Raw genomic sequence first — 20,512 nt, 5'->3', positions numbered from 1 at the left:
GCTGGGGCCGCGCTGCCGCAGCCGCTGCGCCGCCGCCTAGACTAGCCTGGGCTGCTTGTTTTGTCTCTGAAATTGACAAGGACGCAGGGAATCCGCTGCTAAATAATGTTTCTGGTAACTTTCACGTTATTCCCCCCCTCCCCTCCGCTCCCTGCCCCCGGGGAGGCACTGGCCCCAGTCTTCCCTCGTCCTCGGCGTTCTCCTCCTGATTATTAGCGTTTTTCTTCTCTTTATTTTGTTTCATTTCGCCTTTTGATTTATTGGATCCTCGGGAGGAGGCGAAGGGGGGTTAGGGGTGGGATCCGGGGCTTCCTCCTCACACTAACTCCACTTCTCCCTCGGTTGGCTCGCTGTGGTTCTGCTGCCTCCGGCCCGAGCGGGACCCCCCGGCGCCCCCTCAGTCCCCGGCCTCACTGTCCCCTCTCCCTACTCGAAACGCTGCTCTTGGTTCATACTTTTTTCATTTTAAAATTTAAAAACATTTCCCCCCCGCAACTTTCAACTCGTTGTTTCGGCTGGTTTGGTTTCTGCGTGTTCAACTCGTGCTCGGTACTTTTTCTCCTTTCTGACTTTGTTTTTATTTCTCTCTCTCTCTTTCTCTCCTGCCTGCCCCCTCTGCCCTTCGTCTTCCTCCCTCCACCCCTCCTCTGTTCCTTTCCCACTCCCCTCCTGGCTCTCTTCTCCCATCTCCTTTTTCTATTCCCCCTTGGCTCTCCCTCACCTCCTGCGCCCCCTCCCCTTTGCCGGGTTCCGACAGTACGATGAGCTGCCCCATTACGGCGGGATGGACGGAGTAGGGGTGCCTGCTTCCATGTACGGAGACCCTCACGCGCCGCGGCCGATCCCCCCGGTTCACCACCTGAACCACGGGCCGCCGCTCCACGCCACGCAGCACTACGGCGCGCACGCCCCGCACCCCAATGTCATGCCGGCCAGCATGGGATCCGCTGTCAACGACGCCTTGAAGCGGGACAAGGACGCGATCTATGGGTAAACCACCCCCCTCCCGACCCAGCATACTGTTTGTGAGTGCGAGTGTGTGTTCGTCTCTGTGGGGGTTGAGGGGATGGTCGACTAAGTGGGGAGTTATTTCTGCGGGGGGGGGCGGTGGAGGTGGAGGGTGGGAACCGCTTGCCTTCAGAAAGGACATAGAAGGGGTCCTGCTCTTCTTCACCTTACGTGTAAATCCCCGAAAGATAAAGCTTCCTTCACCCCCCTCCCTCCTAAACTCCGGACCCCACCGCCCAGAGTGACTGAGTCCTGAGAATCTTGCCAGGGCCTTCTCCCCAAGGACGGGATTCCTGGCCAAAGGACGCAGAGCTGGTCCTTCCAGGCCCCCTAACAGAGGCCTTGACGAAGGAGAAAGTTTCCTGCCGATGAAGAGCAACTTTGTTGTTTTTTTTCCCTCCTGTTCTGTTTCCTACCGAGAGTCTGGGAGTCACTAAATGCAGTTTGAGCTGGGATCAGGGCTGCTTCTGTCGGCCAGGAAGTCCTAATCACCCACTTCTTAATTCTCTGTAAATAAAGGGGGTAGACCTTGAAGTGCAGCGGGGTGGAAGGGACTGCTGCCTGCACAGAGCTGCTCTTAGGAGGAGGGAGGGAGATGGCTGGAAATTACGTATTTTATATTCTGAGAGCACTCAGAGAGGGATAGTGGTGCGCGGTCCAAAAGTGTACCACTCGGGCTCTCTCAGTTGAGAGTAGGTGGGGAAGGAGGCGATTTGCAGAGGGGAGGGGACGGCTGGTAAACGGCCACTGAGCCTGAAGCCAGAGGCCGCAAGCATCCCGAAGTGGAGCTAAACCGCCCGGAGGAACACAAAGGGCAGACGCGCACGCACACTTCCAAGTTTTAACACTCAATGTATTTATTTTTGCCTGCTGGAGAAATGTCTTTGGAAGGAAGCTCTTTGGCGTTTAACATTCTTATTATTTTGCTGACCCCCCCCCCACGCCCGGACTTTACTACAAGTAGAGCAAACAAGTTTATAAGGCAAGGAGGTGGAGAGGTTTGGAAGAGCACGCTCTCCGATTTAGATTTAGGAAATACCACTTCGGGTGTCTATGTAGGTGAAGCCTCGGCCTCCTTCGAAATAACCATTACTATGGAGAGTTAAGGCAATTCTTTAAAACTGTCTGTAGTGTTCCTTTCTTGAGAGGTCAGGGCTGGGTATGGGGTTGGTTCTGCGGCCTCTGCAGTATGGGGATCGGGTCTAGACCGGCTGCAGGCTCCAGACTGCCAGACCTGCTTGGATGTTTCATTATTTCCAACTGGGGCTCTTCTTCCTTGGCGGCTGCAGTGACCAGCAGCTTCTCGGACCAGATCTGAGGGACTCCTGAGCTGAGGGAAAGGGCCAGGCCGTTTTTCCTTTCTGTTTCTGGCCCAGGCTCGGCTGACTAAGGAAGGGTTGTAAAGTGTGATGCGTGCTTGTTTTATGAAAGAAGGAATCCGAACCCTCCAAACTTGTTGATTACAGTTCTTGCTCCTTCCCCTCTGCACCCCGTCTCCGTGTGTGTGTCTCTGCGTGGCGCTGCCCGTTAGGCACCCGTTGTTTCCTCTGTTAGCTCTGGTCTTTGAGAAGTGCGAGCTGGCGACCTGCACTCCCCGGGAACCCGGAGTGGCCGGCGGGGACGTCTGCTCCTCCGACTCCTTCAACGAGGACATCGCGGTCTTCGCCAAGCAGGTCCAGCCTTCTTGACCCACTCACCCTCCTGCAGACCCTCACTCCCCCCTCCCCTTTCCTCAGAGCTTTACATGAAAGAGGAGGAAAAGGCAGGGACACCCGATCTGTTCCTCTGGCCCGGTCCTCGCTCTAAGCCTCCTCCCCATCCCTGAGCCTGGAGGCGAACTGGAAGCGGAGATAAATATGGGTGTTTGTTTTTCCCCCCAGCCAGGAATACAGGGGCTCGACCCTCGAATTAAAGGTGACCTGCTCCTAATCTGGGGCTTGGCCTTTCCCCTGCCTGCAGCTACTTGAACAAGAATTGGGGATAGGGGTTGTGAGGGACCCGAGAGTGCCTGGGAGGGAGGGAAGCCGGGCGCCTCATGGGGCGGTCAGCACGGGGGCGCTAAGGTGAGAGAGGCTGAGAGCTACTGTCCCTTAGAAGGCTGAATAAGGGGGTACCCGGGCCCAGAGAAAGGCCCCGAGTTTCCAGCTACAGCTCAGCATTTCCGGGTACCCCTTAATGGGGCTGGGAGTGGGAGGCCCCAGTACTTTTTCAACCAACCCCACTATTTTAAGGCACTAGATTGTTTCATGAATTTTACCAAAGCCTCTCCTCTTCTCGGGCACTGACTCTCCACCTTACCCACTCATACAGTTTAGTCCATGACAGGGGTTTTCTTTTTTCAAGTTGGGGTGGTAATTCATGTTGACTTTCCCTGCTTCTTACAGGTTCGTGCGGAAAAGCCACTTTTTTCCTCAAATCCAGAGCTGGACAATTTGGTAAGGCTCACCGTTTCTTCTCTTTCCCCAGCCTGGGCCCCCTCCCTTGCCTAGAAGCACCCACTTGCCCCTGGAGCGCCGGGGAGTTGGAGCAGAACCCTCTCTGGAGGCTCAAGAGCGACTGGGGGGAAGGGAACAGTTTAGATCCCCCGAAAGGAAGATGGGAGGTAAGGGTGGGATGGACTCGGGGAGAGCAGAGGCCAGCGAGCAGCCGGCGGGGACACCGCGCCCTGAGTGTGAGCAGGGGCTGAGTCCCGGGTCTCTGCCCGGGATGTGAGGCTGCAAGAAGAGAGTTATTTCCTCTGTTTGCCGGGGTAGGCAGCCGAGCCCCCAGCAGCTAACCCGAAGGAAGTAACCGCAGGCCCAGCGGAGGGCGGCGGGCAGGGAGACGGTGGGGGGGTCTGGGGCAGGCCCGCGCAGGCCACTTTTAGGTGCGATTCTTTTGCTAATTTGCACAATTTCAATATTAAAAGTACTTAAATCCGCTTTCAAAGGCCCAGCCTCACCATTCATCTTGAGTATTTCCTTCTTTAGTAAGGACAGGTTTTGCAGGGTGTGCGGTAAAAAGCTTTCTCTCTCCGAAGGGGATTTTTTTTTTTTTTTAATTTGGCCTGAGGTCGAAAAGAGGGGATGGTTAAAGACTCAGGCGGAGAAAGAAGGCCTGGCCCTAGGAAAGCAACCCTTACAAACAGCTCAGTGAACACGGGGCAAAGATATTAGATGCCTCGGCCCAGGTGGATTCAGATCCCTACCCCGTGGCCAATGAGGCAGAGATGATCAGTAGTCACTTGGTTTTTCTGATGATTTCTTGATGTGTGGGTTTTGCCTGGCCACTTGCCTGTTCCTTCTCCCCAGCTCAGTTCCCTCACCGCCCCCCACTCAGGGCTTCTGAGTCACAGAGCCCTGACTCCACACTCTAAACTTTTCTTTCAGATGATACAAGCAATACAAGTACTAAGGTTTCATCTTTTGGAGTTGGAAAAGGTAAGCAGGAAGTGATACTCCTCATTTTGATTTAGCCACTTCCCTCTCTCAGTCGAGTCGGGATGTCTTCAACAAAATCTCCAGTCTGAGGGATTGGGCACCTGGAGGTTTTGAGCAACTTGTTACTATGTCCTTCCTTCAACTCGCTCTTCAACCCAAGGGCTCAGAGGATGGGTGAATTAGGACAGCCCTGGTATGCACCACCCACCCCCACCCCCTGCCCTGTCTTTTTCCCTAGGCATTCAGGATTATTTAGAAATGCAACAAACCATTTGTGTTACTGGACATTCAGCTGGCTTGTGTCTCTATTAGCTTAGCTCACCCTCAGACCAGTGCGCGCATTAGGTACAGGCAGGGGGAAATCATCCTCTCTGGGCTGTCTTTTCATTGCTCTCCAGCTCAGACACTTTCCCCTGGAAACGTACAAAACTCTGAGTTTATTGAATCACAAATGCCAATACTGTTCTCAGTTTTAGCATTCTAACGTTTTGTTGTTATCATCCAATTGGATCCTCCTCCCCACCCCCGGACTCCCAGTCTGAACCCAGTTTTTTCTAGTCCTGTTTCTTCTCTCTTTATTGTAACTTGTTGCTCAGGGAAGTCTCCTGAGAATAATATCTGTTGCAACAATTGCTCTATTGTTTCCTCGCCTTCAAGTATTACACCCATTAATTAGAGTTAGTTTGGAAGACATTGCACTGTTGCTCTTTCTAAATGTAACCCTGCAACCTGATTTTTTTTCCCTTTAAAAATGAAACAAAACAATAACAACAACAACATGAGCTGAACCCTCCACCATGACCCTCCTTTTAGGTCCACGAACTGTGTGATAACTTCTGCCATCGGTACATTAGCTGTTTGAAGGGGAAAATGCCCATCGACCTTGTCATTGATGAAAGGGACGGCAGCTCCAAGTCAGATCACGAAGAACTTTCAGGCTCCTCCACAAATCTCGCTGACCATGTAAGTCTGAGAGCCCTTTGGCATTCTTTTGAGACTACTGAGTATAGCATTTTTTAAAAAGTTGTTGTAACATTTAGCTGAGCTCAAACTTAGTTTTCTTTTTAAATGATTTGGTCTCTTTGGGGATCTTTTCTCCCTTTGTCACTGTCTCTGCCACACCTTTCATCTTTGCCCTTTCCTGGCCCCCTTCCTTATTTATGTTGAGAACCAAAGAAACCAGGGAGTTGATAGAGTGATTTGTGCTCTTAATGTGTAAAGTTTCCTGGATTTGGTGACTTGAGTGTTAGCAAATTGTCTGTCTGATATGGTGACTGCTGCCTTTTCTGCTTCCCCAACTCTGTGTACTCAGTGCAGCAGGGACCCAGAGGCAAGTCAGCTAGTTGGACAGGGTGGGGGAGAGAGAGCCCTGAAGGACAAGAGAGAATTGGAGCCGGAGGGCCAACTTCCCAGTCCCTCACAGAGATGACAATCCTGAGAATTATTGGCAATCTTGCATTGCATTAGAAAGGAAAGGAGTGAACACATTACAATTCTCCAAGCTTTTGCTCTATAGAAACTTATTGTCAGTATATGGACTTATTGCCAAGTGCCTGAAGCATCTTTATAATAAAAGACAGTAACTTTGATGAAACAATTATTAACAATGTATTACAGAAAGCTGAAGGGAATTGCGATTGAGTAACCATAGGTTAGTGGTTGAATTTTAACACTTAAACAGTTGGTGAATGAAGACAGAGTATAGTAAGGAGTGACTGTGTCAGTCAGTCCAGGAAGGGAGATTTCTTTCTATTCTCTGTTTTTAATCCTATTTTGGAACCAATCTAGGGAGTCTGATGCTTTAAAAAAAAAAAAAAAAAGGAAAAAAAAAAGCATATGTAGTGAGACTGAAAATTTGAAAGAGAAGCAAAGAGAAGAAAGATTGCAGCTGGTAGGAAAGGCAAGAGCGGCGAGGTTAAAGAGTGGGTGTGAGTAGCGGTTTATTTATAGGAACTCAAGCCTGGGGTGGGGGACAGGGTGTCGATGGGTTATATTCAGTTGAGCTCACAACCTAAGTGATAGAGGCTATAGTCTAATAACCGTCTGGCTGAAATATTACTTTAACATGTTGTGGAATTAAACAGGCTGTGAGGCTTGAAGGCAGTGTGTACCATTCCCCCCCCCACCCCCAGCAACCCCCCCACCCCAGCCCCATTCCTGGGTATTAAGAGGAAAGGGTGGAGAAGCCTGGAGAATAAACCTTCTGTGAGATTCTTTTACCTTTTCCCCACCTCCCCCCACAAAAGTTTTAAAGATATACAGGCATACGTTTTAATTATTAGCCTTTGTACCTTGTGGAAAGCCAGCCTCAGAACAAAAGTTAAAAAAAAAAAAAAAGAAAGAAAAGGAAGAAAACTTCAGTCCTGGTTGTCTAGTTATGAGACAGAATAAATACTATGGCATTGAAAGTTCCTGTGCCTGTCTTTACTCTTGGCTTTTCCCATCATGATGGGGGGAACTTTGGGGGGCTCTTTTGTATCTGAGTGTATTAACTGAAATCAAATGGGAGCAGCAAGCAGCTCTGGGAAGTTTACTTGCTGATATGTGGCGAAGTGATATGTAGTTGTCCACAAGGCGACACACTACCCTAGAAATGTTTGTTGTGGTCATCGTGTAGTTGTTTATTTTCATGGCTTCCTGTTTCTCAGTTCGTATGCCTTCTGCAGTGTCGGGGCATGGGAAGGATGCGGTTACCTGATTTGTAGAATGAGAGGTTCACAGTTATCTGCAGCCAAAAACGTTTCTCTCGTGACATTTCTGGGGGTCTCGACTACTTGATTTTCTAGAATAGCTTCTTGGCAACTGTTTTTCGAGTGGGTGTACGGAACTAGAACATGCTGATGTTTACATAGAAGAGGCTGTTTAGAGGATTGGCGGATAGACCGTGCCAGTTTACGAAACCATTGTAATATTTAAATTACGCTCAAGTAGTCAGTGGTACCTAAGAGGATAGTGCTTTAATAATTTAACAATCATCATCTTTGGATAAAAGACTCAACTGTAACATTTGTTGCTCCTCTTTCAGGCCCCCAATCAAATAAAGATGACAACTGATTTATTTTGAACCCACGAGGGCTTGCCACCTCATTGGGCATCATAATTTAAAGCCTTTTATTTCCCAGAGATCTGAACTATAACATTTTTACTTTAGCCCCCCCGCTATTTGTTTTGAAAGGAAGCAATCATTTGTTCCACCAGCACACCGAGTGGGAAATGGCGAGGTTTGCTACATACTTGAATTTTATGCAGGAGGTGAGAGAAAACCTTGGAGAGTTTTCACCAGTTTTGATATATTTTGTACCATACGTATATTGATTATATTCATTCGCAGGCATCTGCCTACGAAGTGAATTCTCTTAGTTTCTGCCTCTCCCGCCAGGGTGCCCTCCCTTAACCCCCCCACCAGCAAAAAAATAAAAAAAGGTGGGGGGAGGGATACCGTAGAACTACTACCTGGAAAGTGGTATGAGGGGAACATTTTCAGCATGTAAATGTGTCCAATTTGAATCTCCAGGTTTATTTTTTCATTTGCTTTGATATGCATATTTAATACATTGCCCCAGGCTGGATCTCATTTGGTGCCTGCTGGTGCAGGGGTGATGATGAGCCTCTTCAGAAGGCCCCAGACAGCGTGTTGTTTTCTCTGTTTTATCTGTTGGCCCACTGTTCTGATCTACTGTGCTTCCTCGTGGTTTTATTTGCACATGAAATGCCGAGAGCATTTCAACTTATTGGCTATGGATAATGACAGCTAAAAAAGAAGTGTAGTTTAATTTGTTGTGTGCCAAGGTTTCTCTTGTGGAGGTGACAGTTTGTGACAGCTGTTTGACACCCCAAAACACATACACCTCTATACTTATTAAGTGGTATCAAGCTGTATTGTGTGTGTGTGCATGCATGTGTGTGTGTGTGTGTGTGTGTGTGTGTGTGTGTGTGTGTTTAAGGAAGGATCGGGCAAGGAAAGAGAGAGTGAAAGAGAGAAAAGAAAGAATAAGTGTGTAATTCTGTGTAGTCGAAAGCAGAGAGACAAGTGTCCGGAACAAAATATGAGGCTCCAACATAGAGTTCTATTTTCTTATTAAAAATTTGAAAATAAAACTGAATGAAAGTAATTGCTACAAATACCTTGAAAGCAAGATTTTCTGGCAGATTTTTAGGAATGAATGGGTTTGATATACGATTCCAGAGTGTATCAGGCTGTTGTCATGCTGGTCTCACATTCTGTAATTTTATGTAAATAATCTGATGTAACGTGGATAAAAAGACAACCATCATGTCTTAACCTTTTGTACGTTACATCCGTTAAAGATACCAAAATCGTTCATTTATTATCAACACTTGGATGATGGGCATAAGAATAAAAGGAAATTTGGAATTAAATAGAAAATCAAATGTGCAACACTGGCTCCTCTTTTGTTGTTTTTAGTAAATTTGAAATGAATGCTCACATTTTTATATTATAATAAAGTTTATCTTATTTTCTTATTAAACATAAGAGTAATTGTGATAGGGAACAACTGTTACAGTATTCTTTGGAATAATGGGAAGAAGGAAATAAGATAGTGCAAGGAACTAGAACTTTATATTTCAGCTGCAATTCATGTAAAGTTTCCCAGACATTCAAATTTATTATGTTTAAAATAAACATATCAAGAAATAAATTCTTTAAAAAAAAATTCAACTTGAAAACTGTTGTAGAATAGTCATGCTTTTCCTAGTCTGTAATACTTCTAAATAATAGGTGATATCCACATTTTCTACCTTACATAATTTTAGATCAGGTCTTTAGATCTAGTGCAGGCTAATGAAATCTAGCTTTACATTTACATTGGAAGATATTAAGTATCTTTAGATCAGCATTAGATAAATGAAACGTATCTGTTTGAAATACATTATCTGAGCCAAGCTCCATTTGCCTGAAGTGCATATTATTATTCCTAATTAATGTTCATATGGAACTACATTTTATTTATTTATTATTATTTGTTTGGTTGAATTAAGTATAGGGAAGAAAATACCACTGTAGCTGTTAACAGTTAGTGACAGGTGCCTTAAAATTGACTGGCTCTGATAATATACATAAAAGAAAAAAATTTTAATTTCTATGTTGAAAGCTGTAACTTAACTGAAGATAGGCTGTTGTTTTCTTTTGCATCTCTGAATCTGTCAAATTATTTTTTCTGTGTATACAGTTTTTTTAAATGGGCTAAGTTGGAGGGGAGAGTCCCCAGAACCTTGTCCCTGACAGAATGCAGGCAAGTGTCCAGAGGTAAATGCTATTAGTACCTGGAAATCTAACAGGGATTAGGCGGTGAGGAAAGCAGTAGGTTTAAATGATTCGTCTATAGGATACCAAAGGGGAAACAATGGGATTTGATAATAATATTAATAATACGAATGATTTATTTTGTCAGATAGTTTCTTAAGTTCTAGTGTAGGATTAGACCTTACGGTGTGTTATGCAAGGCCTCCAGGGACCCATTCCGGAAAGTTCTCCCTCCGAGTTCTGTCCACCAACTCAACATGGCTGGGGTCGTGGGTGTTCTGTTGTGATTGTTGTATAGCTTGTGAGGGTTGAGAGCTCCTATGTCAATTTCCATCAAAAATAATTATGTCATTTAAATCCCTTTGGTTGTGCAGTTTGAAGTATGTTTTCAGTGTAACTGTGATGAGATGAAATCAAACAAAGGTGCACCTGACAACCACTGACATTCACTATCACATTAAAATTTTGATATTTTAAAAATTGATTTCATATTTTTTTTCAGACTGAATGCCTTATGGAATATTCCAATGCAATTCAAAATCATAGGAGACATGTTATAATATGATGGTATATCAACAAAATAAGAAATTTCTTTTCTGAAAGTTGCTCCGTTTAATGGAGGAATCCTTTTTTTTTTTAATTTTGGAATTTATTTTCAGAATTTGCAAAGAGTGCTTGTCACTACTTTGAGAGTTACTCACATATTAATTCCCAAAGCTCAATAGAGGGTAGAAGCAAGGGGGTGAGAGAAAGACCCCAGCTCTATTTACATTTTTAAAGAGTGAGTCCATGTTCTGAAAGCATACATGCTCTCCTGAGTTCTTATGTCAACTTTAGAATAATGAAGTTGAAATTCCAACATTTTTTCAAACCATACAATTAACATTTTAACTTTTGTAGGCTTGAATATCTCATGACAGGAGTCTTCATCTGATTTTTAAAAATGATTATTGCATAATGTTAATTAGGAGCTAAAATATCATAAAGTCATAGGAAATATGTAACATATTCATTATGTATACTGATGCAAGCATATCTTGCCTTTGTTGTTTAAATGCATTGAGCCAAATTAGTTTTGCATGCTCCGTTTGCTGGCTAAAATGTCTTTTCTATGTTTGCTTTTGCTTTCTACCTACAAGCACATATTCTGAATTACTTTACTGTATTGTCCAACTTCATGTATAATTTTTGGCTTGGTGTTAAATATCATGTTGTCGTTGTATAGGTTCTGAAAAATCAAATGCTTATTGTAAGTATTTTTTTAATAATAGAAATAAGAAGTAGGAGTGACCTTAGGGATTATCTTGCCTAACTTCTTAATTTTAAAGAGATAAGGGAAATGAAGTGCATCACTTGCTTAAGACCACATGATCAGTTAGAGGTGGCACCCTAGTGCCTTAATTTGAATCTAATGCTTTCTCCCCTATACCACATCCACTGATCTGTCTTCCCATTTGGGGTCTAAGATGAGTTCCAGATTATTTGACAAAGTACTTGTGTATAGTATGGCTTCCCCCCACCCCCTTGAATCCCAATACGTTTTAGTTCCTCATTCAGTTTTGTATTTATTTAGAAGTGCGCATACATTTCATTCTATTCTTTTTGCAATGAAAGAACCATGAGCTTTGTGGAGTTATTTAAGCAGGGCAATCTTACCAATTCACCAGGACTTATTAGGTATTTTCCTATGGGCAAGTCCCCGCACAGAAATGCCATAATGGTGTAAATTGTTACAATTCCCACCATATCTGCAACTTCCACAGAAGAGGCATACATATGTTTTGCTTCCTATGCCCGGAGACTCCTGTCCTCTCTGTGCTCTTTCCCAGATTTAGCAAAATTCAGTGATGGTGCTAAATCTTTTTTTTTTATTTCATGGGAGAAAACACTGGCAGAGTTGTGTTTTCTAGGGAAAGCTGTGTGTAAATGAGAAACAGAGGAGAGCAGCAGAGTGATCTCCTGTGGCCCCGCTGCTACACGCTCTCCCCATCTTGTCTCCTGCTTTTATATTAATTACAACTTGCATTATCAGCTGTGAGTCTGTAGCCCAGCAAATAGAAAATACTGCCCCTGGAGACCTAGCTTCTTGTATCTATTTTCCATCTCCTTCTATTGTGCTCCACTCCGTATTCACTGCTTTTCTCCTGCTAACACTGCTCTTTAACGCAATTACGTAAGAGCAAGAAAAGTACCATATTTGACTCCCAATTATTAAAGCCACTGGGAATAGAAACATGTTCAGTCCTTGCCCTCGGGTGTCTTCATGATACTTTGGCTGAAGAACAGGACGTATACAGTGGAATGCATTTACCTGAGTGTTCACCCCGTACATGTACTCAGAGAGCATTTCTCTCTCTTTTCCACATACGTCATGTGTTTTACATGCCTTCATATGCTACTTCGGTTTCAAGATTCACTAAACTTCTGCATATAATTTGGCAGGAAGCCAGGCAGTTTATTCTTGAAGGATGTAAACTTGGAAACTATCTAGGGAGGGGAAAAAGGAAGAAGAAAGAAGTTGTGATACAAACAAATATTTCAGTGTAAGGGAAAAAAAACAGTGTTCTGGGTAAAAGATTACACTTTATCTGTCCATGTAGGTTGTAATTTTTCATGACTAGGAAGGCAGCAATTTTTTATTGACCAGATTATCAGTGTTTGTCATGTTCACCATTTCACGCGCCATGCCCCTGTCTCTTCTCTCAAGAGAAGCCCCCCGGGTGATCAGGTCACCCTGGTGTAGCTGAGTGTGAACAACTTTGCGGTAGCTCCTCAGCCCCGAAGCCCCAGCGAGATTCATCTGTTTCCCTAATTTCGAGTTAAATGAATGCCAGGGTATTCCTTAGTTTGGACCAGTCTCACAAACAAGATCATGATACCTGAGACACTCCATGGAAACCAACATCTTAGGACACTTGTTGGGGACAGCATTTTTGAGAAGGTGAAGGAGAAAAGAGAGAAGAGACGGGGCATGGCGGGTGAAATGGTGAACATGAGGAAATTCTAGGAATGGGCTGAAAACCAAAGGTCCAATGCCCTTGGAGACACCAGCTGCTTTTAAAGTAGTATTTACTGTTGTGGCTTATTTTTCACCCCCTTTACTTCAGCAAACATCTTCTTGTCCTGAGAAAGCCATTGGAAGAAGTATACTGAACTGTAAATTCATGGGATGGGGTCTGTATTTAAAAACTCAGGACAGGTTTGACTGATGAGGACAAGCCGGTATTTTTGGTTGCTGCAAGTCTTCTGAGCAGTTCAAATCACCTTAGTGCCCAGACGGAAAGACTTGCTCAGCTTCATTTGAATGATGATATAATCGTTGTTGGATGACATTTACCTTAAAACATAGTTGAGATGTTAGTGGCTAATTATTGTAATTTTCATGAAGGGTGAGGAGCTTTTCTAGCAGCCTGCTTAATAAAAAGCCTGCAGTGCATAAAATTAACATCACTTGCTCTATACACTGAAGAGTTTAGCCTAGGTGAATGTGTTAGTTATTTCCTTTTCTAAGAGAAGGCCCTCGCCAGTATGGTTGTGGAACTAAACTAACGCCACCCTTTTCTTTCCTTTTTTTTCCCCATGTAATTCTTCTAACTCTTCCTCTGCTTACCATCCGCCAACAGCTGACTCGAAGAGGCTGCAAAGCTTGAAGAGCCCCTGTATTCTCTCGCATTTAGCTTGAAACTGTTGGAGTGGTTTCTGACTCTGATAAAAAGAGAAATCACAGGCATGCCTCTGTCTTAATACTGTCTGAACAGAATCTTGATTTTCATTTCATTCTACTCAACTTTGTTCCCTACTCTACTTTCTAAAACATATCTTCAGATATCTAAACCTGTGCTGTATTTATAATCACAAATTTTATGCTTGGGGTTTCCACTCAGAATCAGTTACTTGCCTGATGGCATTGCCAGTAGCAGTGTTTTGATATAGATATTACTGATCTATAGAGCTTTGGGTCATTTTGTTGTCTTTCAAAAATGCCAACTATTCATTTGTACTCAGTTTGTAGCAGACTTGTAGAGGGGGAGAAAAAGGTTTTTTGTTGTTGTTCCAAATAAGAATAGTCCCTATTTTGTCTCACCATGGCTTCTTGATTTTATTTTGATATAATTATACACACACACACACACACACACACACTCACTACAGAGTTGTTGTAGAAGAAAGTGATAGACTGATTTTTTTTTCTGGACAAACTGTATATATATAATGACAACATGGCGAGATTGCTTTCAGATGGTCAAGATGTTTGCTTGTTCCCTATAGGCATGTCGATCTGTCTGAATCCTTATTTATCAATTCTTGTAAGAAGAAATTGTACACTTTGAAAGATTGATGTTTTTGTTTTATTGTGCCCCCCAAAGAATCTCCCTGCTCCCCCCCAAAAAAAATTTGTTTGCCAGGAGATCTTTGGGCTTAGTTGAAGTCATCATATGCAGGTGACAAGTGTACAGTTCTGGCCTTAAGGCTGGTCTGTTTCATGTGCTGTTCCTACTCTCCGTTTCTGCCAGAGGAAATTCCATCTCTTGCCTGCCTTCATGTGGTGCTGATAAAGTCCTTCCTGTACATTAGAATTCCTGTTTTCCTTTAAGCAACAGCAGGGGATTGGGAATGATCAGGAAAGGGGAGGAGGAACAGGAGAAGAATACACTCAGCAAAGTAGCATGGGCTATAATTTCTCAGTGTGTCTTGTGTGTCCTTTGAAATAAGTCATGCTCCCAGGGAAAAAGCACTGCCCTGTGAATTTAAAGCTTCCGTGAACTCACGTGGAAGTCCCGTCCAGTTGATCACTCGGCTAACAGTTCATAGTTGTTTCGTTCTGTTCGTTAATATCACTGTATCTGTTGGTTGTGTAATCAGTTGATAATTTTCAGAGTTCATTCAGGTTAGTTTAGGGCAATGCATCTGAAAGATGGAAGGAGCTGCCCCATACATTCTTGGATCTGTGGAGTATTTTTGGTTTTGTTTCTGTTTCTGTTTTTATGGGAGTCTTGAGTCTTTTAGATATTCTGGAATTTAGTATCCAAGAGTATTGGGCTTCTTTCTTGGAAGAGTATGCCCCAAATAAGTCAGCAAGAGTAAAAATGACTTCTGGATTTTTAAAAAGCTTTCCCCCCAACTTTAAAAATTAACTTTATTGAAGTATAATTTGCATAATAAAACATACCCCTTTGATGTGTCTGTCTCAGTTAGTTTAGACACATGTATACACAGATGTAACCATCACCTCATCAAGATTCTAGAGCATCTTTTCTTCTTTTTGGTACCTATTGCTGAAAAGACAACATACTGTAGTGTAGGGTCTGTGTGTGCCTAGGTCTGCAGATACTAATATGTACACATTTTTGTCTTTCTCTGCACCTTTCCTATTGGTTCCTCATTTATGGCTGAAATGGTAACTGTGGGAACATTTCTTGGCATCCTGACATCAGAATCCTGCATCTTGGCGAGATCACGACGATGCAACGTCCACCCACTCAGCAGGCACCCCGGGGCCCTCCAGTGGGGGCCATGCTTCCCAGAGTGGAGACAACAGCAGTGAGCAAGGTAAAAGGTCAAGCATTTCCCTTGTGCAAAGTAGACGTAACTGAACTAGCTTCAGTATTTTGTGATATCAGTACTCCTCCCTGTAAATAGGAGAGTGGCAGGTTAGAGAGCTGTTACATTAGTATTTCCTCTCAACTTACTTTACTTAAAAAAAAAAAATCGAAGCGAGCTGTCTAATCTTTAAGTAGACATTACAATAACAATTGATTAGTTCTGCCAATTTTTTTGCAAATTTGGTTATCTATACTTTAACTTCTGTGTGTGAGTAAATAGAATGACCTGGCTTACTTTGTGCTATTCTGTACGAGTTTGAATTATTCTATAAGCAGGTTTATTTTGTTTGTAATATCAACTTTAGGAGTTCTCTGTAATCAAGCAGTGATGCCTCTAACGTACATAAAATGCCCAAATTGGTGCTCATGAGCTCTGGAAGCACAGGGTGGCTTTTATATGGAATTTTATCTTAGGAAGATGGATTTCGGAATTCTTGGACCATTTGTCCCCATTTCCATTCAGCTGACATGGTAACTTTTGTCACAAATCTTAAAAAATTAGAATAATCAGAGGGCAGATGACAAGGAAGCCTAGCGTGATCCAGAGTAAATTTTACCATTAAAAACTCACCTATTGCACAGAGAGCAATTACACATTAGTAGGGATGATGCTTCTATAGCTAAAATGATAATTTAAAGGAAGATGCGTTATTGAATATGGGCCAGGAAAGTGTATAGATTTTACTTTTTAATATTTTACATGAGATGGTGTCTGATCTCCTAGGTCTATTTCATCTCTATTATGACTGTGTTTATGGCCACAATATTTAAGCATTAGACAGTCTTCCAAGTGGAGGACAGTTTAACAGCTTGAGCTGTAGTCATATATGCCATTTATAAGAGGGTGGTTGGTGCAGGGTGAGTGCCTCCGCTCCTCCAGGTTTCTGGCCACGGATTTTGGATGACTAGTATTCTAGAAGAGTGTAGAAACATCGTTTCTTCTAGGATGCCATTAACTGTAAATAGGTCCAAATTAGAATTTAGATTTAAGAAATTTGAATCGTATACAGAAATGAACACTATGGTACAGTAAATTGTGGAAGAACTTGCAAATTGTATTTATTTAGGTTTATATACTGTCTTTATTAGACCAGTTAGATTGTACATAAGAAAACCAAGCTGGAAGGCATTTTGGAGAGGGCACAAACATAAACTCGGTGAATCTGCCGTGCAATGGCTTAATTGTGGTTCCGTATCCTGGTGATGGACTTCTTGGAGTGGCTAAATCTGGAAAGCTCTGAATGACTCCCACCTTCCCCCACCACCCTAAACTTCTATAACACAAAGGGTGAAATGTATCTATTAATAAAAACAAAACACCCTAAACATTGTGCAAAAGAGGGGGAAAGAGAAGCAGACATAATGGTCTAATGAGGCTATCTTCCAAAGACTTGTTGTGTGTGAGGCTCGCTTTGACCTTTCACTTTGCTCAGGAGTCCAGCGCTTCATTTTTCACATTCTTGCAATTACGTTAACGCTTCAAGCATTTCTGACTCCAAGTCAGCTAGCAACACCAGGCATAACTCAACACTGTGAGTTTTTCTCCTCTCTGTAGATTCATTAACAGGTCACGAAGGTCCCAACTGAAATTTAAAACTGACTGGTTCTGTTGGGTTGGTTGAGTTATGGCGAGGGAGATAGCAGGAAAGGGCTGAGAGAAGGGGAGGGGGAGAGAGAAGACCCTGGGGTTTGGAGCTGGGAATAGTTGGCGGCGGCAAGCAAGGCTGGAGTTTTATCATTTTGGTTAGTTTGTTTTGTTGTTGTTTTTGGTCAGAAAAGAGAAGAGTTCTGAAACTGCTACACTGGGTCAAAGCGATACACACAAACCTCTATGTTGCGAGTCGCCGCACCCACTTATCCCATGTTGAAGGATTTGATCCCTGTAGGATTTTGTTCCTTTTATCATATCTCCGTGGGATTAAAGAATGGACATGGTAGCTTATGTGACGAGAAGTAGGAAGTCAGTCGTTTTACTGTATTAAAGTGTGAGGGGCACACAAGGTATGATTACTATTAAATAGGGAGCGCTTTGACATGGAGAGTTTCCTACCTGGCTTACCACGTCAGTGGTTCCCAAACACGTGTTTAGGGGCACACTGCTTGTTAACGGCAGACTACGTGTTGAAGGCCAGGCTTGGATGTGTTTTGTCATACTCATGCCCACATGAGTCTTTTTAACATGTATTTGAGGTATTGTGAAACTTGGCCCACTGAACTGTCCTACTATAGTCGCTTTCTGTGGGAAAGATTAATTATCTGCTTCAGGGCAAAGTCAACAGAGATATTGACTAAAATCACATATGCTTATCCTAGGTTAAATCTTAGGGTTGATGTATAATGGAAAAGCTAGGAGGGAAATTTATGTTCTTAGCATTAAATATATTATAATGTTTCATTGGAAATCAAGTTTGTAGGTTAGAAAAGAGTTTTCTTGCTTATTCAGAATTTATTAGCACAACAGGCATATGGAAAACTGTAAAACAACTCAGTTTCAAAACAAATTATGATAAACAGGAAAAATAGGGATGAATTGTACTAAATACAATGTTTTCATACACATTTTAAATTAAACTTTAATAGCCATATGCTATAAAACAATACATGCGTTTATGTTGCTTTATATTTTTCATGAATATTTTTACTAAAATGATTCATACACATCTTTACTTTGGCACCTAAAAATACCTCATTTTATGACTCGATAGTGAAAGAGCTATAGTTACACAGGTGGAAGGTCATCTTTTACTCTCCAGTGTTTGTGCCACAAATCAATGGGGGGGGGAATCAAATTTTAAAAATATTGTAAGAAACAAACTTGGTAAAATATAAAACCTGACTTTACTATATCTTTCAAACAGCACATGCCTAGCAGTAAACTCTATAAATATGAACCAGATTTTCATTCACTCTGATTTCTTTTGCTAAAAGCAGCCAAAGGGAGGGAGTTTGTCGTGTGAGTCACATTAGAATGAAGAAAGAAATCTGGTTTTTCAGGGATAGAATTAGGGTACAGACTGGGGACTCTGGGGAAGTAACTGGCCCTCTTTGTGTCTGGCTTCCCGTCAGTAAAATGGGGCTTGATAATAAGGCTTGGGGTCCCTCATTCTGTACCTGCTGAGTCAAAAGCTGCTTTGTATTTCATTGTGTATTTTGCCAGAGTAAAGACTAGGAAGCAGCCCCCTTGTTCAGAGAGCACTTTGAGAGCCTTAGATGAAAGGCACGATATATGTACAAAGTATTATTATTATTGATGGGTTTGTGTAACTCCCATTAACGCTGATGGGAGTTACGCATGTGGATTGGCAAGAGAATAGACCCCTCAGTGTTTAGCGCACATGAAATTTACATTTTTTCCAGTGCTGTAATTGAGATGTTGACAAATTGGAGAATATTGATGAGCCTTTGTTTTAAGTATTTCGTGCCAAGTTTGTTTTATTTTTCCTGGTTTGAACAATGGTATGGGTTCAGCAGCAATGAATAAAAAGGGTAGAGTAAAGATAACTTTGTATTTCAATATTTTGATGTGCCAATATGAAATAAATTGTCTTAGGCAAATGGAATATGCTGTTTTAATCATTAGCTATGCATGAAAGAAAAATTGATGTTGACATCTTTGCTGTAAAATCGTTGTAATGGGGCCTTCCTTACAATTCATTTTTGTAAAATTCATTTTGTACATTTTGCAGCAATTGAACAATCCCTGCACTGTGAATAGGCAGGATTCCCAGAAATACCGAGGCAGTTGGCCCAGTAACTGCTGAGCTCACGCTGCACACGCCACACGCACATTAACCATACTCTTGCCAGACCCAGTTTAACCTAAATACATTAGCATACTAGCGTCTATATGGCTTTACTCGTTCAGGACACGGGGCTTTGCAAGCCAGTGGAACTGCCCTCAACTCTGCCACCCATCAAACCCTTCTGCTGGCGTCTCGAACTATGACCCAGGCAATCAGACCAGCATTTTCTAGCTAGATATTTACTTATTTATTTATATTTATTATGCAGTTCTTTAACAACCATGGTGTTGAAATCTAAAAATATCCCCTTTGTATTGAATGTGTTTATAGGTAGGCAAGCATCTAAAATAGGATTAATTATACTTCTGAGTTTGTAATGCATACTACAGCTATGAAATAGATTTCTCCCCCACCAAAATAGTCCAGTTATACAGTCCAGTAAAGGAGGGGGAGAAACCTCAGACCAACCTATGGTGGATCCTGAATATGTGCTACTGGGATTTCTTATTCAGTCTAGGAAAACTCCGTGAATGGAATGTTTTCATAGTGGCGGCAATTTCTTTAAAATAACCCTAAATACAATATGACAGATGCCATCTGGCATAATCTTTTGCTAGTTGCTTTTAACTTTTATTTTTCCTAGAGCTAAGTTCATCCAAAACTGGTCACTCACTGTTATGCTACATAAATGACATTTCTTTTCTTTCCTGTCTTCCTAATTGTATCAAAAATTTTTTCTGAGACTATAATTGATAATTGAACATTCCCACAGACAAAGCTGTTGTAAATAGAATATTTACGTTGCATTTTTCTTCTCTGTCCCCCCCCCCCAGTAAAGTCAAAGCATACCATCCTTTTAACCATCAACAGACATCCAAATAATTTCTGTTGATTTTCTGAGGACTTTTTAGAATAGTAACCATTAGAAATACAGTTAAACTCTTTTAATAAATAAATGCTCTAGGAGCATGTAATAGTGCCCATAAATGCTTAAAAGCTTTCTATAATTGCTGTTAATTTTGAGTAATTTCTTCCTATATGTATCAACTTACTTGAAAAACCCAGAGTTGGGATTTCTGGATTTTTTTTTTAACTTAGTCATGTAAAGGGATGTCTCCTGATGCCAGTTAGAGTTTAATTTAGAGTAGTAATTACACTTGAATACTGCCTCATAAACAAAAGATAAACAATAAACCAGCCACGTTCCCTGCTGTTTCATAGCTTTCTTTCCCAGATGTTTTAGCCTGATAATTTTTACACAGTGAACTACCTAACATGGAGTTTTGTGGACAGAGGTCGAAAATGAGTTTTTTCTTTTTCTTTTCTTTCTTTCTTTCTTTCTTCCTTCCTTTCTTTCTTTCTTTCTTTCTTTCTTTCTTTCTTTCTCTCTTTCTTTCTCTCTTTCTCTCTTTCTTTCTTTCTTTCTTTCTTTCTTCCCTTCCTCCTCCTCCTCCTCCTCTTCCTCCTCCTGCT

At 42.4% G+C, this 20,512-nt stretch overlaps 1 protein-coding gene across 6 annotated transcripts in view; it reads left to right on the top strand.

Moving 5' to 3' along the window:
• MEIS2 (Meis homeobox 2) overlaps positions 1–20,512 on the top strand; it is a 204,307-nt gene that overhangs the window by 3,021 nt on the left and 180,774 nt on the right. For 5 of the 6 annotated variants that reach the window (XM_029951024.1, XM_029951023.1, XM_029951022.1 and 2 more), the window contains exons 2-7: positions 758–990; positions 2,540–2,681; positions 3,393–3,443; positions 4,377–4,427; positions 5,241–5,390; positions 15,129–15,243. In XM_029951024.1, coding sequence (XP_029806884.1) covers positions 785–990; positions 2,540–2,681; positions 3,393–3,443; positions 4,377–4,427; positions 5,241–5,390; positions 15,129–15,243 — 715 coding nt within the window. In that variant the 5' untranslated portion in view covers positions 758–784. Of the gene's footprint in view, positions 1–757; positions 991–2,539; positions 2,682–3,392; positions 3,444–4,376; positions 4,428–5,240; positions 5,391–15,128; positions 15,244–20,512 lie in introns of those variants that run through there. The other variant, XM_029951027.1, reaches the window with a different exon arrangement.

The sequence above is a fragment of the Suricata suricatta genome, chromosome 9, assembly GCF_006229205.1.
Source record: "Suricata suricatta isolate VVHF042 chromosome 9, meerkat_22Aug2017_6uvM2_HiC, whole genome shotgun sequence".
Classification (NCBI taxonomy): Eukaryota; Metazoa; Chordata; class Mammalia; order Carnivora; family Herpestidae; genus Suricata; species Suricata suricatta.
The sequence above is the reverse complement of the archived record's forward strand: the minus strand, read 5'-3'. Positions and strand labels throughout refer to the sequence as shown.